Source organism: Eulemur rufifrons, chromosome 7, assembly GCF_041146395.1.
Source record: "Eulemur rufifrons isolate Redbay chromosome 7, OSU_ERuf_1, whole genome shotgun sequence".
NCBI lineage: Eukaryota > Metazoa > Chordata > Mammalia > Primates > Lemuridae > Eulemur > Eulemur rufifrons.
Genome location: NC_090989.1, coordinates 122,957,291 through 122,982,296, shown reverse-complemented (window position 1 = coordinate 122,982,296; position 25,006 = coordinate 122,957,291). Strand labels below are relative to the sequence as shown.

The 25,006-nt window shown below is 34.5% G+C and overlaps 1 protein-coding gene across 2 annotated transcripts in view; it reads left to right on the top strand.

The window, feature by feature from the left end:
* Positions 1–25,006, top strand: part of DNAJC13 (DnaJ heat shock protein family (Hsp40) member C13) — a 115,654-nt gene that overhangs the window by 61,626 nt on the left and 29,022 nt on the right. For both annotated transcript variants that reach the window (XM_069475424.1, XM_069475423.1), the window contains 16 exons: positions 425–627; positions 1,672–1,756; positions 6,330–6,484; positions 7,023–7,068; positions 9,739–9,893; positions 11,256–11,457; positions 12,865–12,980; positions 13,845–13,923; positions 15,327–15,462; positions 17,551–17,735; positions 18,173–18,247; positions 19,271–19,390; positions 20,360–20,539; positions 21,252–21,419; positions 23,983–24,096; positions 24,576–24,692. In XM_069475424.1, the coding sequence (XP_069331525.1) occupies positions 425–627; positions 1,672–1,756; positions 6,330–6,484; positions 7,023–7,068; positions 9,739–9,893; positions 11,256–11,457; positions 12,865–12,980; positions 13,845–13,923; positions 15,327–15,462; positions 17,551–17,735; positions 18,173–18,247; positions 19,271–19,390; positions 20,360–20,539; positions 21,252–21,419; positions 23,983–24,096; positions 24,576–24,692 (2,136 nt within the window). The remainder of the gene's footprint in view (positions 1–424; positions 628–1,671; positions 1,757–6,329; positions 6,485–7,022; positions 7,069–9,738; positions 9,894–11,255; positions 11,458–12,864; positions 12,981–13,844; positions 13,924–15,326; positions 15,463–17,550; positions 17,736–18,172; positions 18,248–19,270; positions 19,391–20,359; positions 20,540–21,251; positions 21,420–23,982; positions 24,097–24,575; positions 24,693–25,006) is intronic.

The window sequence follows — 25,006 nt, the reverse complement described above, 5'->3', positions numbered from 1 at the left end:
GTCAAAGTATAATGCTTCTATATGGTATGAAAAGGTAAGTTTTAATAATGCAGTCTGAAATTGACTGAAAATTACCCCTTCAGTCCAAGAACTAAGGTCACTTTCCCTCTTTATCTGCTGATATTTGGTCCTGCCTTCCCATCCTTAGCTTCCCAGGCTCATTCAGAATTTGGTCATTTTACATTCTGCCTACCATTTTTACTCGTTCTGGTATTTTTTATGTTCTGCAGGTTGGCCAACTCAATGCTTATTTTTCTTGTAACATTAGCCAAATTTGGGTTTCCAAAGGCCTGTCAACAACAATTTTTTTTCCATAATGTACTTGCATGTTTGTTTTGTAGTTTAGTATGTATGTACTATAAAACATTGGCAAAATTTTGCATTTTATTTTGTCTGTTTGTAATGATGCGTTCCATCCATTAAGATGCAAGAATTGTGGACCAAAGGAATGTTAAATGCAAAGACCAGATGCTGGGCTCAAGGCATGGATGGATGGCGACCACTTCAGGCGATACCGCAGCTTAAGTGGTGTCTGTTAGCCAGTGGACAGGCTGTACTGAATGAAACTGACCTTGCTACTCTTATATTGAACATGTTGATCACAATGTGTGGATATTTTCCAAGCAGGTAAAATGTAATTGAATGTTTCCATGGGAACTCTAAAATATATTGTTCTCCCCATTTGTATGGATGCTTCCTCAGTGATGTCATAGGATTACTGTGGCGATTTAAAACACCTTGAAGGAATGCTGTTTTGACCCTGGAACTTTTTGAAACATATCAAAAATAATTTACAAATTATATCGATAAGGTAGCGAAAAAGCCACTTTATCTGGGAGATTTCAAATAATATTACAAAATTGAGCCTTACTAGCTGTACTCTAGTAATAGTAACAGTTATTTATGTGAATTAGGTGTGAATGATTTGAAACAAACACTGCAATCCATAGACAGTGGTGAGTGCCACCTTTTGTTCTGTCAGGTTAGCTACTCCTGGTATAGAAGCTGAGTCTAGGCCCACACCTTGCCCCACTTGACTAGTAAAGGTAAGAATTTATTCTCTGGTGGCGATAGTATTTATAACCCTTGCCTGGAACTTTTCAATTTTTATAAAATATTTGCATATATATAATTTTGTTTTATTCTGTACTAAAAATATCTTGTGATGGAAATTACTGAGAAATTGTCACATATTTTATAACACTGGAGGTTTACATGGTGCCAATTCTCTTTAAAAACCAGATCAGACTCAAAACCATGCAATTAATATTTAGAAATACTGTAGCATTAAAGTTAAAGCTACACTTGGAAAATACTGAACATAGTTAAATTAAATTTGTAAGAAAGCTTGATATGCCCTTTGGGGGGAAATATCCACTGACAGTGTGTTGGACAACACCAAGTTTAATCAATTAAATAATAAATAAGAGTCTTTGGCTCTTCTAGGGTACTGTTTTTCAAGGAAATCTTATGGAAGGAAATGAAGTCATATTAAGCAGCCAAATAGATTTAAACCAAAATACCTAATCATGTTCCCAGCTGTATGAGAGCTTAGTCTTCATTAACAAAAAAGTAAGGTAACCTGCTTCATGCCTAGTAGAATGTCATATGCTCTGAACATGCAGATTTTAATAAATATATTAAATGTTGACCTTAGAAAATACTTTCTAGGGATCAAGATAATGCCATCATTCGGCCTTTACCCAGAGTGAAAAGACTACTATCAGACAGCACTTGTCTTCCCCATATTATTCAGGTGAGTTCCTTTTATGTTACCAAACTAGGAGTAATATCTTAAGAATCACTTTCTCAATTTTATTATCAGTCCTAGTCTTTGTTTTATTGTTGTCTCTTCCATTTTTAAAAAGCCTAAACCCTGAATTACATTCATTTCACTTACTCTTGAGTTGATACTCGGAATATACTGTGGAAGGTCATGTTTTCAGAAGCCAAAACATGGGATGTCTCCAGATTCCAAAATTATTCTAAAAGAGTTTTATTTATCCAGTCTTAAAACCACACCATTGTAACTGAAAGGTGATTTATTCTAGTTTGTGGTACAGGTTGCTGATGTTAGGACTACTGGGAGGTATACCAGCAAGCCACAGATGTTGACATGATGGTTTATATCTTAACAAATAATAACGGCAGTCCCAAGTAGCTTATGCCTCAGATTTTAACTGTTCTTTGTTATGTGTTTTCATAGATAGCAACTGATTCAAAGCACTGAGTTGAAATTATATAGGATATATTAAAGTATCTTTTCTTTTTTTTTTTTTTCTTTTACATTCTGCTCTTTGGAATTAAGCTTTCTAAACATGAGATTAACGTTAAACTCAAATAAGTCAGGTTCTAGAGATTTTAGGTAAATATTTCCCTCCTGCTTACTGATTATTCCGTTGGAAAATCTAATTTTTTTTTTTGACGTTAACTACGCATGACTTGACTTTAAAATCTATGCCAGTAACTTGTGCAATTTGTACCTATTAGTTGTACATTGGTGTGGAGAGAGAATTACTCAGTTTATGTATTTTTACATTCACACATTTACTACCTAAGTGCCCATGTAAGGCACTGATAATGAAAAAGACCTCTGAATATAGTAGTGCCTTATCAACTTTTTCTTTTTTTGCCAATTTCTGTTATTTACATATACCAGCGTTTTAAAATTTGTATACTTTTCTGTTGTGTGAATAATTCCATTCAAATCCTTAAATAAAAGGATCTGAATGGAATAAACTGGAAAATGAAAAGAAATGAACTATAATTATTTTTTTCTAAATTACTACCACCATCAGCACCCCTAGAGGACCATGTGGTTGCATATATGAGGTGTTGCAAAGAGGATTTGTTTTCCATGATGAACCCTCTCAACATGGAGATAAAACACCATGCTCAGAAAATCAACCTCTCCCAAAAATTTTTCGAAGACTTATGAAACTGAAAGGAAAAGAGTAATGCAAATGGCGTTAAATTTTAAGCCAGGAAGGAATGATTGAAAAATTTAAGAGATGCAGTCAGCATAACATGAAACTTGGGGGAAGGAGGCTCTATTTTAATTAACTAAATATTTTTAGTAATATCTGAACAATTAAAGTGATAGAGAAGAATTTTGTTGATCAATCTAGCTGCTTTTAACAGCATATGCCTACTACATTTTTAATACTGAGTTCAAAAAATATATTTTAAAGGTTATTTTTGTTTTTCCCTCAATTTTTTATATTCTGAGAGAATCTTGCTAAAGCACGATTAGGTATCTGTAGTAGTTTTCAGGAACATTATCTCCATTGGTTGAAAAGGGATTTCTGTACTACATTTGACTTTAAGAACAATCATTAGTTTTACCATCTGATAAAGCTTCAAAAATTTTTTTAACTTTTTTCCCTCCTTTTTAAAACTTTAAATAGAATTAGGGGATACAAGTTAAATGCTTTTACATGTATATATCGTATAGTGGTGAAATCTGGACTTTTGTACTTATTACACAAATAGTGTATGTTGTAGCCCGTATGTAATTTTTCATCCCTCTCCCCTCCTACCCCCCCCACCCTTGCCCCTTTTGAGTCTCCAGTGTCCATTTTACCATTCTGTGTGTCCTTGCATAGTCATAGATTTAACTCTCAACTTATAAATGAGAACGTGGCATTTTTCTTTTCCTGAGTTACTTCCCTTAGAATAATGGCCTCCTGTTCCATCCAAGTTGCTGCAAAAGATATTGTTTCATTCTTTTTTATGGCTGAATAGTACTCCATGGGTGGGTGGGTGTGTGTGTGTGTGTATGTATACACACCACATTTTTTTTTTTATTCACTCATCAGTTATGGGTACTTAGGTTGATTCTGTATCTTTGCAGTTGTGAGTTGTGCTTCAATAAACATTCAAGTGCAGGTTTCTTTTTTATGTGATTTCTTTTCCTTTAGGTAGATACCCAGTAGTGGGACTTCAGGATCAAATGATAGATCTACTTTTAGGTCTTTGAGAAATCTCCATACTTATCTCCATAGAGGTTGTACTAATTTACATTCCCACCAACAGTGTTTAAGTATTCCCTTTCACTACATCCTTGCCAACATCTATTGTGTTTTGACTTTTTAATAATGGCCATTCTAATTGGAGTAAGATGGTATCTCATTGTGTTTTTAATTTGCATTTCCCTGATGATTTGTGATGTTGAGCATTTTTTCATGTTTATTGGCCATTTGTATGTCTTTTGAAAAATGCCCGTTCATGTCCTTTGCCAATTTTTTAATGGGGTTTGTTTTTTTCTTGCTGAATTGTTTGGGTTCCTTATAGATTCTGGGTATTAGTCCTTTGTCGGATAGTTTGTGAATATTTTCTCCCATTCTGTAGGTTGTCTGTTTACTCTGTTGATTATTCTTTTGCTGTGTAGAAACTTCTTAGTTAATTAGGTACCATTTGTCTATTTTTGTTTTCGTTGTTTTTACTTTTGGCAGCTTAGGCATAAATTCTTTGGCTAGGCCAATGTCCAAAAGAGTTTTTCCTAGGTTTTCTTTTAGGATTTTTATGGTTTCAGGCTTTAGATTTAAGTCTTTAGCCCATCTTGAGTTAATTTTTGTATATGGTGAGAGATAGGGATTCAGTTTCATTCTTCTGCATGTGGCTATCCAATTTTCCCAACACCATTTATTGAAATAGGGTTTTCTTTCCCCAGTGTATATTGTCTGCTTTGTTAAAGATCAGTTGCTTGTAGGATATGGTTTTGTTTCTGGGTTCTCTGATCTGTTCCATTGATCTATATATCTATCTTTATGCCAGCACGATGCTGTTTTGGTTACTATAGCCAATATACTATATCATACTATAGTACAATTTGAAGTCAGTTAATGTGATACCTACAGTTTTGTTACTTTTGCTTAGGATTACCTTGGTTATTTGGGCTGTTTTTTGGTTCCATATGAATTTTAGAATTATTTTTTCTATTTCTGTGAAAAATGACATTGGTACTTCAATAGAAATTACATTCAGTCTGTAGATTACTTTGGTCAGTATGGACATCTTAATGATAGATTCTTCTGATTCATGAGCATTGAATCTTTTTCCATTTGTTTTGCCTGTGATTTCTTTTATTAGTGATTTATAGTTCTCCTTGTAGAGATCTTTCACCTCGGTTATATCTAGGACTAGATATAACCATGTATGTGTGTATGTGTATTTTTTTCCTTTTTTTTTTTTTTTTTTGCTAGCCTCACAATTTGTGAAGTGGCTTGAGATACAAGTAAGAGAGTGTCTTAGGTTTTCTAGTATGGTGATAGTTTGAAACCTCTACTTGGTGGGCTTTTTTTGTTTTTGGGGGTTGTTTGGTTGGTTGCTTGGTTTTTTTTACCTGCTAATGTCCATAATGTCAAGTCTTAAACTACAGCTGCAGTTAACACTAGGGAAAATCCTGTGTGACTGTATTTTTCCTTTGAAAATAGGTCATGGTATAAAACACTTAATCTGAATACCTTATTGAACAGATGACACCAAAACACAGAGAAATTTAAGTCATTTACTTTAAAAACATGTAGCTGTCTAGTCTCACATGAGAGTCTGTAACTTTGGCTTCTTAATCTGAGCTAGTCCTTAGTCTCTTTGTTGTATTATTTTTTTTTTTTTTCTGATAGCATTTGACCCCAAATTGGGGATTCTTTGGAGGCAAGTATTTATAGAAAATTGAAATGCCACTTTAATAAAACTTCATAGATAAAGTCTACTAAATTTGTTTATGAAATGTTTATTCATAGCAATTCTGTATGGTTTCTTACTAGTCCAGATTCATTACAGTGGTCCCAGAAATTCCCTTCGGTATACTTAGCTCAGATTTCTAAAGGCTACATCTTTTGGTACTTTCTAGTAGTAGAAGTACTCCTGGTACTTCTGGTACTTGTTTACCCTCTTACCTTCTAGATCTACTGTTTAGTGCTATTTCACCGATAGTTGTTTTGTCTTCTCAAGTTCTCAAGTAGCCTTCAGGGGATTCTTCACATCAACTCAACTGAACTGAAACTAATCCAGAGAAGTCTGTTTAGGAAGATTCTCACACAAGAACCAATTTTACCTTATAACATCATGACAAAACTAGCTTGAGGCATGTTTTGGATTTTTCTGAATAATTTTTGGCCAGTTCTCAATTGATATTTGACTATCTCTGCATTACATTTTGTAGAATGAATCATTTTCCAGTCTGTTATGGGTCTAGTAAACCAGCTTAGTAAATCCTACTTATGTAAGAAACTATATAACCTCAGCACATGAAATACATAAACCTAAAATGAATTATGATACTACAAGTTTTTGCAACCCAATAACCAAAACATTTTCTTTTTCAGCTACTGTTGACCTTTGACCCTATCCTTGTTGAGAAGGTTGCTATTTTGTTATGCCATATCATGCAAGATAACCCACAATTACCCCGTCTTTATCTGAGCGGAGTGTTTTTCTTTATCATGATGTACACAGGTTCCAATGTGCTTCCTATTGCTCGGTAAGAACTTTAAGGGTAATGCATTTAAAATTGTTATTTGAATTTATTTAATTGGATTTTTATTTAATTGAATTTTATTTAATTTATTTAATTTTTTGTGAGTATGTCATTGTTTTTATTAAACTTTTCATTGTAAAAGCAGTTTAACCGCATGTCTGAAGATTTGGGAAATAAAAGAATAGGGGAGAAACTACTCAGAATTGTACCAATTTACCACATCTAACATAAGAATTCTATTATTATTTAGCATATTAATATATGCATTTGCTATAACTATTCATATTATACCTGTAGATTAATATTTTACCTTTTTCTTAAAATTGAGTGATTTTTTTTATATTGTTACATATCTTTAATATGACTGTACTTTAAAATTTTTTCTATTTCATTTAAGTTCTTGCCTTAATCAGAAATTTAATAATTTGGGACTATAAATGTGAGTTACCTTTTATTTATCTGTCAAAGATCTGAAGAAAATTGAGGTTACTAAACCTAAATCAGTTCCTGGATCTCACAGGTTGTTTATTTTTCTTTCTAGGTTTTTGAAATACACACATACCAAACAGGCTTTCAAGTCAGAGGAGGTAAGTCAGATCAATCATCTGAATACTTAATCTTGGGTATGCTGTCTTGGCACTATAGAGTTCCTGAGCTATGTGTGTTTACCAGATTATAAGTGCTTGAGGGCAGGTATTGTTTTATTCATTTTTTTACATTTTTTGTGGTATCTTGTACATAGAAAGTCTCAGCTAATCTTTTTAAATGACAATAAATGTTGCTAACCCCTTAGACTTAATATTAAAAGCTATGATATAACCTGATGTCCCTGTGAATATAAGTTGTTCTCTTTGTATAAGATTTAGATTAGTGATTTGCACAAATAATTCATTACATATTTGAGCCTCATAGGGTCAGCTATGATTCAGGAGGACGTCAGCTTTTTTTTTGTTCAGATCCCAAGGTGGCAGAGTGTAGGTGTCTTTTTTAAAGTTACTCAGTTTTTTATATGCTCTGCTCTTAAGTGTTCTTGTCATTTTATTGAAGAGGAAAACTAGGAGTTCAAAAAAGAATGAGACTTATCAGGTAGCTTTGACAACCTGAGACTTTATATCTACATTTTGCAAAGAGATACTTACTGTCAAAACATAACTGAAGGGTGTTTTTAGGTTTTGGGGGGATTTAGTCAAGAGCAGAATAATATACTAAAACCAGACTACTGTTTAGGAGACTAACAAAGAATGTTGCACCATTTTGTCAGGAGACACTAGACTAAACTATATGTTTTCTAGAGCAGCCAGTAAAGCCCTAGAAAATTGTCTAATAATATTAAAATAATGCCCATGGCAGCATAATTTCTACAGCTTTATATAAATAGAAAATGAGAATATTAAAAAAGTAAAAAGAGAAAATTCTCTAATGATAGTACCTTAATGTAGTATTAGGCATTTGGAGCATTCTTTTTTCTTCCTTTATTTCTGTGCATTTATACATTATTTTTTTTTTTTTTTTTTTTTTTTTGAGACAGAGTCTCACTCTGTTGCCCAGGCTAGAGTGAGTGCCGTGGCGTCAGCCTAGCTCACAGCAACCTCAAACTCCTGAGCTCAAGGGATCCTCCTGTCTCAGCCTCCTGAGTAGCTGGGACTACAGGCATGCACCACCATGCCCGGCTAATTTTTTCTATATATATTTTTAGCTGTCCATATAATTTCTTTCTATTTTTAGTAGAGATGGAGTCTCACTCTTGCTCAGGCTGGTCTCGAACTCCTGAGCTCAAACGATCGGCCCACCTCGGCCTCCCAGAGTGCTAGGATTACAGGCGTGAGCCACCGCGCCCGGCCTATACATTATATTTTTTTTTCAAATTTTATAATATTAGAAATGACATGTCATTTCCCCTTACAGTGTTTTGAACAATTACAGCAAAACAGTGTTTATGGCAGAATTCTAGATAGAAGAATTAACAAATAATAGTATTCTAAAGAACAAAACAACTGATTTTTCACCCATAAGTTTAACAGATAGTTGTCTATTACTTTTTATTTATTTATTTTATTTTTTTTTTTTTTTTGAGACAGAGTCTCACTCTGTTGCCCAGGCTAGAGTGAGTGCCGTGACATCAGCCTAGCTCACAGCAACCTCAAACTCCTGAGCTCGAGCGATCCTCCTGTCTCAGCCTCCCGAGTAGCTGGAACTACAGGCATGCACCACCATGCCCGGCTAATTTTTTCTATATATATTTTTAGCTGTCCATATAATTTCTTTCTATTTTTAGTAGAGATGGGGTCTCGCTCTTGCTCAGGCTGGTCTCAAACTCCTGAGCTCAAACGATCCGCCCACCTCGGCCTCCCAGAGTGTTAGGATTACAGGCGTGAGCCACCGCGCCCGGCCGTCTATTACTTTTATTAGCCAAAAGCCTAAAAATATTCCTTTCTTGTTTTTTCTTTTTTTAAATTTTATTTACATTTTTTTTCTTTTATTCCTATAACTAGGCAGAGAAAAATATTCCTTTCTAATTTTTCTTTGCACCAAGTGGTTAAGCCATGTTTAGGTTTTTTTCCCTCTGTCTCTTTGTCCTATTTTAGATAACTAAAACATCTAAATTTGCCTAGAAGGAAATAAGAAAAGCATTTATTTATGTATTAAAATACTAGTCTTTAAGATTTTATTTCTATCAGGTAAAGAAATGAGTTTAAAAATTTACTATGGTAATGTATGATCATTATCCTAACTTCATTTGGCCAGCCAGAGGATAGGGACTTCTCAATTTAGGTAATTATAATTACTTTTGGGTAGAAATTCTCTATCTAAACCCTAGTCACATTTCATGAGGGCAGGTTTTTTTCAGATCTTCTGGACTGACTGGTTTTTGAAAACAGAACCAGGTATAGGTGGGAACTGTAGCCATCAATGTAATGCAGGATAACCGATGCAAATCTTCACAAGATCTTCCTTGTGTTGACCATTACTGTTACCCATGGTCAAAGGCCAATCACCCTAAATAATGTTGGCAGCACCTAACACTTGAAGTTAAGACTGCTGCAGGGCTGGAGGCTGTCGGTTCTGCCTTGGAGATCTGCTAAGCTGGTTTTTACCGGCCACCTTCCACTTCACATTTGCCATCCTTCCATCTAAATTCCCGTAGCATAAAAACAGTTGTGTTTCTTTTCTTAAAATGTTCTCTAACCGTAAGTCACTTATTAGAAAATTGAAAGATAACTTTAGTGTTTCTGACTACATTTTGTTTTGTTTTAAAGACAAAAGGACAAGATATTTTTCAAAGAAGTATACTTGGGCACATCCTACCTGAAGCAATGGTTTGTTACTTAGAAAATTATGAACCTGAAAAGTTTTCTGAGATTTTTCTAGGAGAATTTGATACTCCAGAAGCAATCTGGAGCAGTGAAATGAGGTAAATTACCAGTTGATTGTATTTTATACTCAGAACTTTTGCTTCTTGCCATCTGGTTTGACTTCTATTAAAAGAAATGTTTTCGTTAGTCTAAAATGATAATGGTCATTGATGCCAAATCAAGTGATGGGTTTTCACAGGGCCTTATGCTTTTTTCAATTCTGACATGGCTTGACAAAATTACTGTTAACCTAATAGAGTTTTATGTAAGGACAGGGAATACTACCACTGGTGCTTCTTAAATCAATTTATAGAACTGGTAAGATTTTAGACAATGAACTGGTAATATGTATATAAGGAATATATAGGGATAAAATCAAGACATACCTGCTAGGTATTTGGAAATAGGACTGTAGTCCACTAATTAAAAGCTATAGCGACATAGTTTAGATCAGTGAATCAAGCCAGAGAAACCCCAAATTATTTCAGAATGAGGACTCCCTAGCTAGCACGTTTTGACCTTAACCTGCAGGTTAGCATTCCTAAGGAATGTCCTTATTAGGAGGGAATGCCATAGGAAAAGCCTGTGGAGATCAAGAAAAAGGAAAGGCCCAGAAGCAAATGGCAACGTCCAGCCAGGTGCTGTCCAGAATATGACTTGACATTAATAGTTTCAGTGTCAAGACTGCCTCTATGGAGAACCCCTCAGTTCTCTTAGCTAGATGGTATTAGATCTTCTGAATCAATTATTCACCCTCTTCAGGCTGACTTCACACTCTCCATACTATCTGCTGGTTATCATTGGACTTCTCAGGTAGATTGACCTATAGGCTTGGCATGTGCTAGCCATCAATTTGAATATATTCTATATGGCAGTCATATTTTTCACTGGGAAAAATTGTATAGGAATATGAATAAATTGACAACACAGTTCTAATTCTTTTCTCCTGAGATTGTCTGAGTCCCCATTGAAAAGATATATCTCTCTGTGTGCTGACCACAACAAGTTTCTGCTTAGCTGAGAGCCAGGTCCTAGACTCTAGTAAGTTAATTAAAATAAATGCCATGTAGTGAGCTGTTTTGGGGTGACAGTGACCTTGAGTTCCCTTGCTGTATCCTCATGCATTCAAGTGCCATGCCTAATGGCTGATTTTTTTTTTTTTTTATAGGAAGGACTGGGAGTATCAGTCTCTTTCTCCATGATCTTTATAGCTATTATAGATAAATTTACTTCCACTGAGTATTTTTATACAGTAAGATTAGAATACACTGAGTAACATGCTTACAAGCTCTCATTTTAGGCCAATAATTAAGTTATTCTGAAGGTGATCCATGTAATTCTCTTGTATGATTATCTTAACCATCTCTTTAAAATAAAATAATTCCTTCATAATGCATGAATTGGGGTTTTTATAATTGTAGGCGCCTCATGATAGAGAAGATTGCTGCCCATCTTGCTGATTTCACACCTCGTCTTCAGAGTAACACAAGAGCACTTTATCAATATTGTCCCATCCCTGTTATCAACTATCCACAACTAGAAAATGAACTATTTTGTAATATTTATTACCTCAAACAACTTTGTGATACACTCCGGTTTCCAGATTGGCCAATTAAAGACCCGGTAAGTGAGCAGTTTAATTTGTGCATTCTTAAGCTATAAAAATAGCCTCTAATCGCTTCTGGGTATTTCTTCCTCCTATGATAAGAAGGATAATAGCTTCCTTAGTATTTCCTCTTAAGAACTAAGCACTGTGTAACACTGAGATTTTCAGTATATTAGAAATCTCAAACTGATCAGTAATTTTTTGAGGGAGTATTAAGAACTTTATAATCTTGATCTTTTGTGACAAAGACAAAACAAATTTCATGCAAATAACACAATTATATACCAGAATAACTTGGTGAGAGCTAGTCTTTATAGCAGATTGATTAAGCTCACAGGTAGAGTTAGCCAATCTGGGATTGAGTTTCATCTGGGTCTTTAATAACTATTTAATATTCAGTACATGGCTTGACTTCTCTAAGCCTCAGTTCTCATCTCTAAAATGGTGGTAGTAATAATAGCTATCTCTGGTGGTAGATGTGAAGATTAAATAAGAATTCACATAAGCATAATTCTTGGCACATATAAGAGGCATTAAGTATGACTTGCTCATTTGTAAAGCTCCTTGGGACTTCTCTAATTTGAGCCTTTGGATATCTGTAGGGACAAAGGTGCCCATGTTATTCTGTTACTGTAGCAGAGGTAATACTGTTACTATCTAAAAGATTTCAGAACAATTGCCATTAGTACCACAAGTCACTTTCTCTTTATAGTGCAGTGACTAAGTAAAGGTAGGTAAACATTGGTACTTGTTCAGGGTTCAACACGAGATAGTAGAAAAAGTATGGGCGTTTTAGTCAGACCTAGATTTGAATCCAGCTCCACCTCTTACTAACTGGGAAGCATGTAGCTATCTCTCAGAATCTCAGTGTTTTCATGTATTATTGAGATTTTATATAAGAATTAAATTTGTACGTTCTGTAAGTACCTAGCTCCTTGCCGTATAAGTATGCAATAAATATTCACTCTTTTCTTCCCACTTGCTACCCAGACTCCCTTGTGTTCACTGTCCCGTACATTTGTTTGAATGCTATCATACTGATTGATAAATATGTCAGATCACCTTAAGAAGCATATACAATACACAGTGCTTGCTTTCTTATGACAGTGTATTTATCATTTACTAATTTCAAAGCTTTTTATATTTTCTGAATGTTTCTTTTAAAATTAAGGATAGAGACACAAACTGGCAGAGAATAAAAAATATCACTTAAAAAATAGAGTAATGTAGCCTTATAACAAATACATTGCTACTCAACTATACAACAGTGCTAAAAAGATGATTTTGCTTATTTGTGTTTCAGAAATTGTTAGATAGCCTAGAAGTGTCATTTTAAATACAGCACAAGAATTCTATGACTTAAAAATTATATTCTGCAATAGCATTACTTTAAGAGATAAAAGTTTTAATCCTCTTTCTTTAAGGTTAAGCTTCTAAAAGATACCCTTGATGCCTGGAAGAAGGAAGTAGAAAAGAAGCCACCTACAATGTCAATAGATGATGCTTATGAAGTGCTTAATCTGCCTCAAGGACAGGGGCCGTGAGTTGTTTTCAGTTATTTTATAATAGCAAATGTCTACCTTACCTTAAAATATTACTGTCAAAGACTAAATTATATTTAAACCAGCCATTTTAAAAATTTTTGCCTATTCTTTGATATATATCCCTATGGGAATAACCATATGGAACTATATCCCTGCAACTTTCATTTATTGCACATTCATTAGCCAAATTGTATTCTTCTGTTCTTGCTGGTTCATTCATTTTTTCTATTAATTGAAATAATGTATGCAGAGTACCTGGCACCGTATCTGACACATGGTAGTCACTCACATATTTTTTCCCCTTTGTCTTACAATTTGTGTTATGCATGAGGGAGAGATTTGATAGCAATATGTCTAGGACACTAAATGATAGATTATGAAAGAATGCAGATTTACCTTATTTATCAATGAAGTTTTATAGTAGACTAGATATGTTAGAGAAAATGATTTAAAAGCCATTTTCTTAAGTATAGACTAAAATTGTACATTTTTGGCAAGACTGATATAAAAACTTAGAAATACAGATTGGAACAGGCATTTTGAAAATTTTGACAAGTTAGTGGCTTTTGGTTTTCTAAAAAATATTTCTTAGTTCTTCAAACTCCCAAATGTAGTTTTATAATTTAAAGTGAATGGTAACTTTGCATAGGGAACTTTTAGGTTTTGTCTTTCACCTGTAAAGATAACATATAAGAATAATCTTAATTCTTACTGGTTTAATTTGATGCCTATTAATCATTAATAGATGATCACATACAATTCCTGATATAAGTAAGGTTCTTAAAACATCATTTTAGATGATTGTGTAAATTTTTTTTCTTGTACCTTACTGTATTCATAAAAGTTTTCCTGTTTAACAGGCATGATGAGAGCAAGATTAGAAAAGCTTACTTCAGACTTGCACAAAAGTATCACCCTGATAAGAATCCTGAAGGGAGGGTATGTACTGCCTTTGGAATTAGGGCTTTTGGATTGATTTATTTTTGCTCTATTATTAGGAGGAGAAAAGATATCACCTTCTGTGCCAGTATCTGCCTTATAATGTACTCCCAGTGTATGTTTAATAAACTTCTAGCCACATGCTCATGTTTTGTACATGAATGATTCTCCCTCAGTTTACTAGAAGGGCTGCCCTTGTGACTAGTAACTTACGGGTTTTATTCTCTCTCCTTACTCATATCTGTTAACTCTAATGGGCAATCATAAGAATAATTGACAGTTAGGAATGTGGGTAAACTTAATTCATTTGTAGGTGATGCATTTGCCATTGAGATTGCTTTGGGCAGTTTATGTGTGTTTTTCTAATGACATCCAACTTCCTATCACTCTAAGTAAAGAGGTAGAAAATTTGGTTCAATTTTAAATCATCTGCTGCCAGCATTCCCTGATCCTGCCTCATCCAATGAAGACTCATGAAAGGTGAAATCATGTAAGAACCACTAAAACTAGGACTGATAGTCTATTGCTAGAAACTTAGAATAATTTCCACTAATTTCAAGGTCAGTGGTTTTCATTGGAAACAGACACAGTATTCCTGAATGGGAAGACTTGATATTGAAAAGATGCCACTTTTATGTTTAAGGCATTTGTAATCAAAAGCCTGGGCTGTTTTTGAGAACCTCGTAGTAATTCACATTCATCTGGGAAAAAAAATAATCAAGATATGAAAAAATTTTGAAATCAGTTATTAAATTACCAGGCTTAACCTACCATATATTAAAACACTTCATAAAGCTATAATAATAAAACAATATGATACACAAGAATCAACATATAGATCAATAGAACATCATATACTATAGTAGTTTAAGAGCATGGATTTAGGAGTCAGACCTGCTGTAAGTCTTTAGTGCTGCCACCAGTTGACTTTGTGTCCTTGAGCAGGTTACTTACTCTCTCTAAGTTAAATACCCTCATGTGAAAAATGAGGACATTAATAGTATATGCCTCATATGGCTGTTTTGAGGATTGAATGAAATAATAGCATTTAGCACAGTGCCTGGCATAGTGTTCAATAAAGAGTAGCTGTTATAATTTTTGTTATATTAAGTCAAAAACTAGAGAGCTTAATATGATCTATTTAAAGATACATTTTAAAATTCTTATTTGAAGAATTTTTCAGTAAATGGTATTGAGATCACTAAGTGCTATTTGGAAAAAAAAAATTACTTTCACCTTAACAGTATACCAGCTGGATTACAATTGGAATGAATTCCTTAATGTAAAATATAAAAATAATAACTAAAGAAGTTATTGGTAAAATACAAACCAGTTGTGTCCTGTTTTAAGCTGTAATTTGAGATGTTCCAAATTAAAATTTAATTATGCTTGGTTACATACAGGATATGTTTGAAAAAGTAAATAAAGCATATGAATTTTTATGTACCAAATCAGCAAAAATAGTGGATGGACCAGATCCAGAGAACATAATTTTAATTCTGAAAACACAGAGCATCCTCTTCAACCGTCATAAAGAAGGTAAGGCCTCTGTTACTCTTAGGTTTTAATTTATCCTCTAGCTAATCCTTCCAGGTTACCTCTTTCCTCAGCATATTTTAATAGATTTATAATTGTTATTGCAAAAGACTCTTGGAATCACATTTTAGAGACAGAAAAAGAGTAGTCTTCTAAAGAAAGACCCAAAATATTGTTTGTCTTACACCTTCCCCATGGTACCTATGTTTTTCAATATTTTGCATTTCCAGTGAGTTTTAATGATTCCTTCCTGAGTGACATTTCTTTCTATGGGGTTACCTAGTTTTTGTGTTTTGCCATTTAGCAGCAAATATATTAAATGGTATCTAAAATGGGATCTGGAATTTAAAGATCATTTAATGTTCTTAAATGACATATAAAAGACTATGCCTATTATAACTCTAGAACCTTCTGAAGGTTGAAAACACCAAGAATGTTCAGATTTTTAAAAAGCAGTACAGACTTTTCAAATGGTCATATACTTCTCGTCACGCCTCCCATTTCCTATTGTAGCTATCAAGGCCCTTGTGGGACAGTTTGGAAAACACTGGTGTAGATGAATTAAGTGTAATTTCAGGGTAGAGGATTGTCCAACATGTGTCTAGAGCCATTTGTGGTAGCCCTAACAGTAGCAGCCCAGAAAGCCAGGAGTATGTTGAAAACATTTAAGGTTTTCTTGGGCATAAGGGGTTAGGTTCAATATGGCAAATGTCTATTGACTTGGGAACTGAACTTGGCTTACAGCACAGAATGGGAGACCAATTTGTTACAGGATGATATTGGGAGAAAAGGAAGAAAGAACAGTGGAGATTTGAGATAAGCATGAGGAATGTTGGGTAATTGAAGACAAGAGATGGAGTTACAGTTGAATTATTGGAGGAGACAGCCTGAGGATGTAGCAGTTGTATCATTTAAGAGAGCAGTGATTAATTAGTTGATTTACTTTTTGCATATAAATTGAACAGAGCACGTTGTAAAACATTTTAGTTAGATGGCATTTACTGCTAATCAGAATGAGTTTAGAAACCATTTTCAAAACCTTTGTTTATTTTTTAATGGCTGATAACTATATTAGCCATGCCTCTTGTCAAGCTTGTCTTCTCCTTTTTCCCAAGGGGGTTTATACCCAGTAAGCTCTGGGGTGGGGGTCCTGATCTGATAGGACTTAAAATTAATTTATTCTTTTTTCTTTTCACATATATGTATGTGTTAGGAAAATTAGGACAAGTTCCAAGGGACCTTTTTTTAAGCCAGTTTAGAAATGAATTTCAATTTAAGGCAGATTATTGGTCATCCTCAAAGGGTAAAAAGCTTTATGCAGATTTCAAGTGAAATTGCAGAGTTACTTTTAATGTAACAGCCAATTAATTTGCATATTTCTGCATAATAGTTTAGTTTTTAAAAAGGATGAAAAGAACAGTAATTGGGCACATATATATGCCAGCTTTCACTTCTAAACTTATCAAAACATGGAATTAGCTAAATACAGTTATTAAATTTTTATTTTGTATTTCTATTAATAAATTATATTCAGTATTTTTGAACGTTTATTTTAAGGTAACTGGTTAAATAGAAAAAGGCACTTGTTATCTAGAAAGGTTAATATAAAATATTCACTCTCATTTAAATAAAATGTCTTCTCACAATCTTTATTCTTTATAAAGAGGTGTGTATCATGAACGTTAGTGCAGTTTCTGGTGCATTCGCTATATCTTGCTGTCTATGACCAGGTGAAAAGTTGCAAAGATCACATGGACAACATAGAAAGTAGGTATTCTACAAAGGATCAAAACAACTATATACCAAGGGCAGTTAATTTACCAGAAAATATTATTTTCTAGTGGAAATAAATATTTTAAAGAAATCAAATAAGTTTGCTAAAAAGGAAAGACCCAAGGGATTTTCTACTAGTCTTAATTTTTTTTAAAACCTGGAATTAGGAGACATTTAAGAAGTTGAATATATTATCATTTTTATTTTTTTTTTAAGACAACATAATTGAGCATGGTGTCAAAATCAACTTAAAACAATAGCATGATCAGTTTTTGTTTTGTCTTTTGTTCTCTCAACACTAACCTTTGGGTTTTTCAGATTTACAGCCTTATAAATATGCAGGATACCCCATGCTAATTAGGACTATAACAATGGAAACTTCAGATGACCTCCTTTTCTCAAAAGAATCACCATTGTTGCCTGCTGCTGCAGAGCTGGCTTTCCATACTGTTAACTGTTCAGCCCTCAATGCTGAAGAGCTCAGAAGGGAGAATGGAATAGAGGTAATATGGAGTGACCTTCAGGCTTATCTTTAAGCTAATTTGGACACATTATCTGACTCCTAGCAATGGAGAATGTACCAAGTACAAATGTAGATGATACAGTTTCTTCTTTTAATTTATTCCAGCAGGTAATGCAATATTATATTCTCTGTATTCTCATACCAAAATTAAAGGTAGAAATGGAGCTCTATTCATAATATAAGCATTGGGTTCAAACTTGGTAAAGGTAATATTGCTTACAAAGTAGCTTATTGGGAATGCTTAAAAAGAAACTTTTAGGAGCCCTTCTTATACTCGTTTATTTTATAAATGTTAATTGAGCAAACATTTATGTACCAACTAAGTGACATTAGAAGATTATTTATATTTCTGCTAGGAAAGGACTTTTAGGCTTCAAGTCAAAATGGAGAGTTAATAGCTGACTTCTTTCTCTGCAGGTGTTACAAGAGGCATTTAGTCGCTGTGTGGCTGTCTTGAATCGTTCTAGTAAACCGAGTGACATGTCAGTACAGGTGAGGCTAAGACCTATGGTTCCAAGAAAGTTACACTAGACCAGTGGCTCAGACTTTAACATATCTGAGAATCAACCAGAGGGCTCATTAAAATACAGGTTGCTGAGCCCCACCCCACCCCCCACCCTCGAGTTTCTGAGTCAATGGGTCTGGGGTAGGGGCCTTGAAAATATGCTTTTCTAGTAAGTTTCCAGGTGACACTGATGCTACTGATCTGTATATGATAGTTTAAGAATTACTACACTAAAGCACTTGTGATCTATTGGCTTGATTTTTTTCCTTAAAGTAGAGAATAGTTTACTGAATCCTTATGTCTCCATTACTCCCAGCTTCAAACATTTGTCATTCTGCCATTGTTGTTTCCCATACCTTCCACCACCCCACTCCCCTATCCCTATTATTGGCCTAATTTTTGTTAAGTTTATGATACTGAATTATTTGGTAGAAAGTCATCAGGAATTCATTAAGATCTTTGTAGAACATGTCTCTCTATGTGGCTTTTTACTTATGCTAGCAAAATTTAGAATATAAAACAATTAAGCACTGGCTTTTAAATTTTATCCTCTATTTTGAAGTTCATTACATAAATAGAATTGTAATATTCTGCCATGTTAATAAGATGAACAAAAATACCTTAATCTAGAGGCCAGCAAACTCTTCAAAGGTCCAAAGGTAAATATTTGAGGCTTTCAGGCTTCATACGGTGTCTGTTACATTTTCTTTTGTGGTTTTTTTACAACCCTTTAGAAGTATAAAAACCATTTTTAGCACCCTGGCAGCACAGAAACAGTCCCGTGGTCGGTTTGGCCCTTGGGCCATAGTGGCTGTGGTTTGCCAACCCTTGCATCATAGGAAATCTTAATGAGAAAGACTAGTGATTCAGTAAAAATATTCTGTTTAATTTTGGAGCAGCATATATACTATTAAGTATTATTCACAAATTTCTGCTTATTTGATTTCTGCTATGGCTTAAATAAGGAATATACATGTGACTCTATTTTGACCCGATTTTGTTGTCTGCAGGTGTGTGGACACATAAGTAAATGCTATAGTGTGGCCGCTCAGTTTGAAGAATGCAGAGAGAAGATCACAGAAATGCCCAGCATCATCAAAGATCTCTGTCGGGTGCTGTATTTTGGCAAGGTAGAGTTGTTCTTTATTGCTTTCTGGATACAAGGCAGCAAAGGGTTTTCTTGTCAAATAGCCAGTCCCAATTTATAAGCAGGTGTTTTTTTCAAAATTATTTGAAAATAAATTATTTGGTTCTTAAGCACTTTTCGCAGAATTCTTACTGTAAGTGAAGGCTTTGTTTCTAGGCTGACCCATAAAAAATAAGACTAGAATGACACATCTAAAGGTAAGTGGGTCCCACCTGAAGATTTAGAAGAGGGGTAGGAATAAAAGAGAGAAAGCTGGAGTAAATAAATCTAATAAAAAGCAAAAAGCCTTGTAAAATCTGAAACTTGGAGTTCAGGCACTGCCTGGGAGGAAAGACAGGGATCTGAGAGCTCACGATTTCCTCCCCATCCAAAACTGCTGAGGTGAATTGATTGTGGGTAGATGCAATAGGTGGCTGGGAAGGAGGAAGAGATTTCTTAAATAACTGGGTAGAGCGAGAGTTGTTTTGAACAGGATTGAGGTGCTGATCTAGGACTAAGGTATCTAGAAGTAAGGAATCTGATGAAAATATCTCCTCAACTGTATCTATTTGATGTCTTTGCAAGTATCGATAAGAATACAAACTCTGATATAAAGAAATAAATCCTCATACCTGCACAAAAGGTATCATTGACGTGCTTAAAATCACTAGCTTGTGAGTTGCTACTGACTGTTTTTAAAAATTAAAAATGCAAGAAATAAAACAGGGAAAACTGTATTCCCAAGTCTTTGGATACTAGTCTCAAAGACAGTAACTGATATCTCGTCATAAGGTCACTTTTTATTTTAGGCTTTAAAGGATCTAGGATTCAGATTTAAATTGGAATTGAATATATAAGAAGAGGTCAATATTTAGCAAAATAAAGCAGATAACTTGACATACATTTATAAGCCATTTCTCTTGGGAGCTTTTTTTAATTATGTAATTTAATTTTGTCATTTTTATTCTCTCAGAGTATTCCACGGGTGGCCGCTCTTGGGGTAGAGTGTGTCAGTTCTTTTGCTGTGGATTTCTGGCTACAGACACACCTATTTCAGGCTGGAATTTTGTGGCATCTGCTTGGTTTTTTATTTAATTATGACTACACACTAGAGGAGAGTGGCATTCAGAAAAGTGAAGAAACAAATCAGCAGGTAACTTTAACAATGCTTTAATGTTGAATTTGAACCCAAACCAAAGTTTGATGATAAATTAATGTGAAGCAAGGCTTCAGCTTTCCAGAGCCCTTAGGGGACAAACTGTTTTTAAGATAGATAACTAAGTTTATTGCTATTTAAGGCCCAGAACTTTTCATCTTTACTGCTTATGCTTGAAGAAGGGAATTTGCAATAGCCTATACTAGATGTAATATTTTCTTAATTTCTCAGTTTTATGATTGCAAAATTATGATTGTGTAACACAGGGAAATAGAATGATACCATCAAGCAATTGGGGCTAGCTCCCCCAAACACTTTTGTCTGATTCTTATAGATATTTAGATCTTTTATCTGTCTTTCCATTCCTGTTTGCTTTCATTCATTGCTCTTATTGTCACTGTGTGCCTCTAGCAGGCAAATCAATTTTTCTATCCCCTATCCCCTACGCTTCCCCCAAATGTGCTTCTTCCAGTTATCTATGAGATACTGCGTTGGGTTTAAATAAGTACAGAGATTTTGATGGTCTTTCCTATAAATAAAAGAACAAGCTCTGATACATAAATTTTCTGACATCAGTGTTGGAAACTTTTATGCCCTTTTTGGTTGGCTTTCTGCTCCTTAAATATGTTCCATATTTTGATTCCACCAAGTTATTGTGTTACTTGTGTAAGATAACTGATATACTTTAATAACTTAATTTTTATAACAGGAAGTGGCCAACAGCCTTGCCAAACTGAGTGTTCATGCTCTAAGTCGCCTTGGAGGGTATTTGCCTGAAGAACAAGCAACTCCAGAAAATCCAACCATAAGGAAAAGTTTAGCTGGCATGCTAACACCCTATGTTGCCAGAAAACTTGCTGTGGTTAGCGTTACTGAGGTATGTGCTTCAGAGGTAGCCTGGCTTTTGATGACTAGTGCAAGATCCTTTGAGTAGTAAAAGGAACACAATAATAATGATTGTTCTAGGAAACCTAAAAATTGAAAATGTTCACATGCTTGTTCTGTTAACCATGAAATTCACTTTATTATGGATTTACACAAATGATATCAGCATTGTAAGTCCAGTCTCTGTGGTAGAGTCCACCATAATTCTTACCAATCTAAGTCTCAAAGGGACAGGACAAGAGAGTGCACTTGGAATGGTGTATCACAATGGGCAGACTACTAGTAGTGAGGAGATCCAAAATCTACTTCTAGCTGTTTCTGATAAGCCATAGCTTATTCAGACTCAGGGTTCAAATCCTGAAAGTAAATACATATTATACATATGGACGCACACATACATGCATATACACATCTGTATGTCTGCATAGATACATTTCAAAAACAAGTAGGACTTGGCAGATCTCCCAACCTTTGTCCTCTTTTGTGAGTACCATTGAGAAAAGATCTAAGAATATAGCATTAAAGAATGAGACAGACTACAGAAATCCATTAATTAAGTAGGTTACTATGTACCCTTTAATTGTAAAAGAATACTTAAAGACATTAAAAGATTTTAAATGAAGAGACTAGATCCATATTTGGTATAAAGAAATGAATAGATTGTTAGATCTATACCAGTATGTTAACTGCAGGTATCCCTGCATGGCAGAGTTATAGGCTATGTTTCTTTTCTCTAACGATCACCTATTATTTTTTAAGGAAAAAAGTCTAGGTTTCTAAAATTTAAGTTACTTTTAGGATTTAAACAGCTTGTTTTCATCCAGTCTGATTGAGTGGTTTTCAGTGTGGGACATGCTTTTCAGTCCCCCTGGGTAAGAGGCAAGAGCTCTAGATGCCACTCTTGATCTTTGTTCTTTTCCTGGACTTTGTGCTCATCAATGTGATACGTTTTGCTGACTAAAAACATTGTCTGCAGAAATACCAACAAGTTGGTAATTAACTTCAAAAGGTCCCCCTTCCCCCCAAATTTGGTAACATTCCACAATTAAACTTTTTTTTTTCTTTTTTTAATTTAAGACAGGGTCTTGCTCTGTCACCCAGGCTGGAGTGTAATGGCACAATCATAGCTCACTGTAGCCTCGAACTCCTGGGCTCAACCTCCTGCCTTAGCCTCCCAGGTGGCTGAGACTACAAGCCAGTGCCACCATACCCAGCTAAGTTTTTCTATTTTTTTGTAGAAACGGGGTCTTGCTGTGTTGCCCAGGCTGGTTTTGAACTCCTAGCCTCAAGCGATCCTCCAGCCTTTGCCTCTCAAAATGCTGGGATTACAGGTGTGAGCCACTGCACCTGGCCTCAAAATTAAATCTGGGCATAAGCCCATCTGGATTTAATGAAATGCTTATTTAAACTGTCAAGTCTCAGTGTTTAATGATTTTTCCCAACCATATGTTTTTTCAGTCATTTTATTTTACTAGTACTCAATCTTTTGAAAACAAGGATTAGATGGCTTTGTATAGATAGAGGTCATATTCTTTCCTCTTAACATAGAGCTCTGTAAATGTAAAATATAAAAGATTTTTATTCAGACATTTAAGGAAGTATCAGATGTCTGTGTTTATACTTAAAATCGAGAAGACCTAAACAGAGGGAAAGTATGCTGGATGGCTAAGCAGTTGTAATCTATACCTGCAGAACTACTGTGCAACCTTGAATCTCAGAGTGTGGCCAAGAAAATCTGAACCGACTTTCTTTCTTTTTTTTTTTTTTTTTTTTTTTGAGACAGAATCTCACTCTGTTGGCCGGGTTAGAGTGCTGTGGTGTCAGCCTAGCTCACAGCAGCCTCAAACTCCTGGGCTCAAGCAATCCTCCTGCCTCAGCCTCCCGAGTAGCTGGGACTACAGGCATGCACCACCATGCCTGGCTAATTTTTTTCTATATATATTTTTAGCTGTCCAAATCATGTCTTTCTATTTTTAGTAAAGACGGGGTCTCGCTGTTGCTCAGGCTGGTCTCGAACTCCTGAGCTCAAACGATCCGCCCGCCTCGGCCTCCTAGAGTGCTAGGATTACAGACGTGAGCCACCGTGCCCAGCCTGACCCAACTTGCAACCCATAAATTTTATTTCCCTTCATAGGATTATGCTTCCTAAAGACTTAGATTTTGTTTTCATATTATTTGTATATAAAGATAGTATGGTGTGATTCTTTTTAAGCTTATGTTTACTGAATGTTCATTAAATATTTTAACATAAACTATTGACTTTTCACCATAGCAAAATAAATGTAAAGAATGTTAAAGCCAGGCTCAATTTGAATCTCATTTTCACCACTTATTGGTTATACAAATAATTTGATCTTTCATAGCCTTGGTTTTTTTGAGCTGCAAATTGAATAATACCAAAAAACTTGAAATTATTGAGATACTTTTTATTGAAATCCTTATACTTAAGGCAACTATTACAGTGCTTGGCATGTAGTAGACATTTTTAATAAATAACTGTAATGATTTTTTTTTTTTTACTAAATATTGCAAGACAGTTATTTTCTGTCTCCTAGATTTTGAAGATGCTTAACAGCAACACAGAGAGTCCCTATTTGATATGGAACAATTCTACAAGAGCAGAACTACTTGAATTTCTCGAATCCCAACAAGAAAATATGATTAAAAAGGTATGTTATTGTTTTATAAAATTCTTGGGTAACTTATTCTGATGGAATCTCTGGAAGTATATTAATAACTTAGTATTAACAAAATAGAAACCCACTATTTCTCATTTTTGGTATTAATCAAGCCTATAGCTTTTTGCTACCTAATATATGATCCATTTAAGAACAGCATTCTATTTCATGTAATAATACATTAGGATTTTTTGTTGTTACCACTTATATACATTTGTTTTCTATTTTAACCAGTTTTTGTACACAGAAGCCTTATTTTAATTGTTTACTTCATCCCCTTTTCCCCAGTAAATCAAAGTTGTATGAAGTGCTATGACGTGTATCATGCCACATTTCTTTCCTTAGGAAAATGAATGGATCTCTTGAGTTATTTATCTATTAAGTTATTAAACTGAACCTGGGTATACTTACATATCAGACGTTAATGATTCTGATTTATATCTAACAGTCTATTTTCTTTTTTGAAAAAGGGTGATTGTGACAAAACTTATGGATCAGAATTTGTATACAGTGATCATGCCAAAGAACTTATTGTAGGGGAGATTTTTGTTAGAGTGTATAATGAAGTCCCTACTTTTCAACTAGAGGTAAGCTCTCTGCTTTTAATTTTATCTGAAACCTTTGATCATTTGTTACTGAAAGCTACTAGGTTATTCACACTGTTTATAGCCACACCTCGTTTTATTGTACTTTGCTTTATTGCACTTAAGACAGTGCTTTTTTTTTTTTTTAAACAATTTGAAGGTTTGACAACTCTGTGTCAGACAAGTGTGTCAGAACCATTTTTGCCAACCAAATACGCTCAAATTGTGTCTCTGTGTCACATTTTGGTAATCCTTGCAATATTTCACAATTTTTCGTTACTATTGTATCTGTTAGGGTGATCAGTGATCTTCGATGT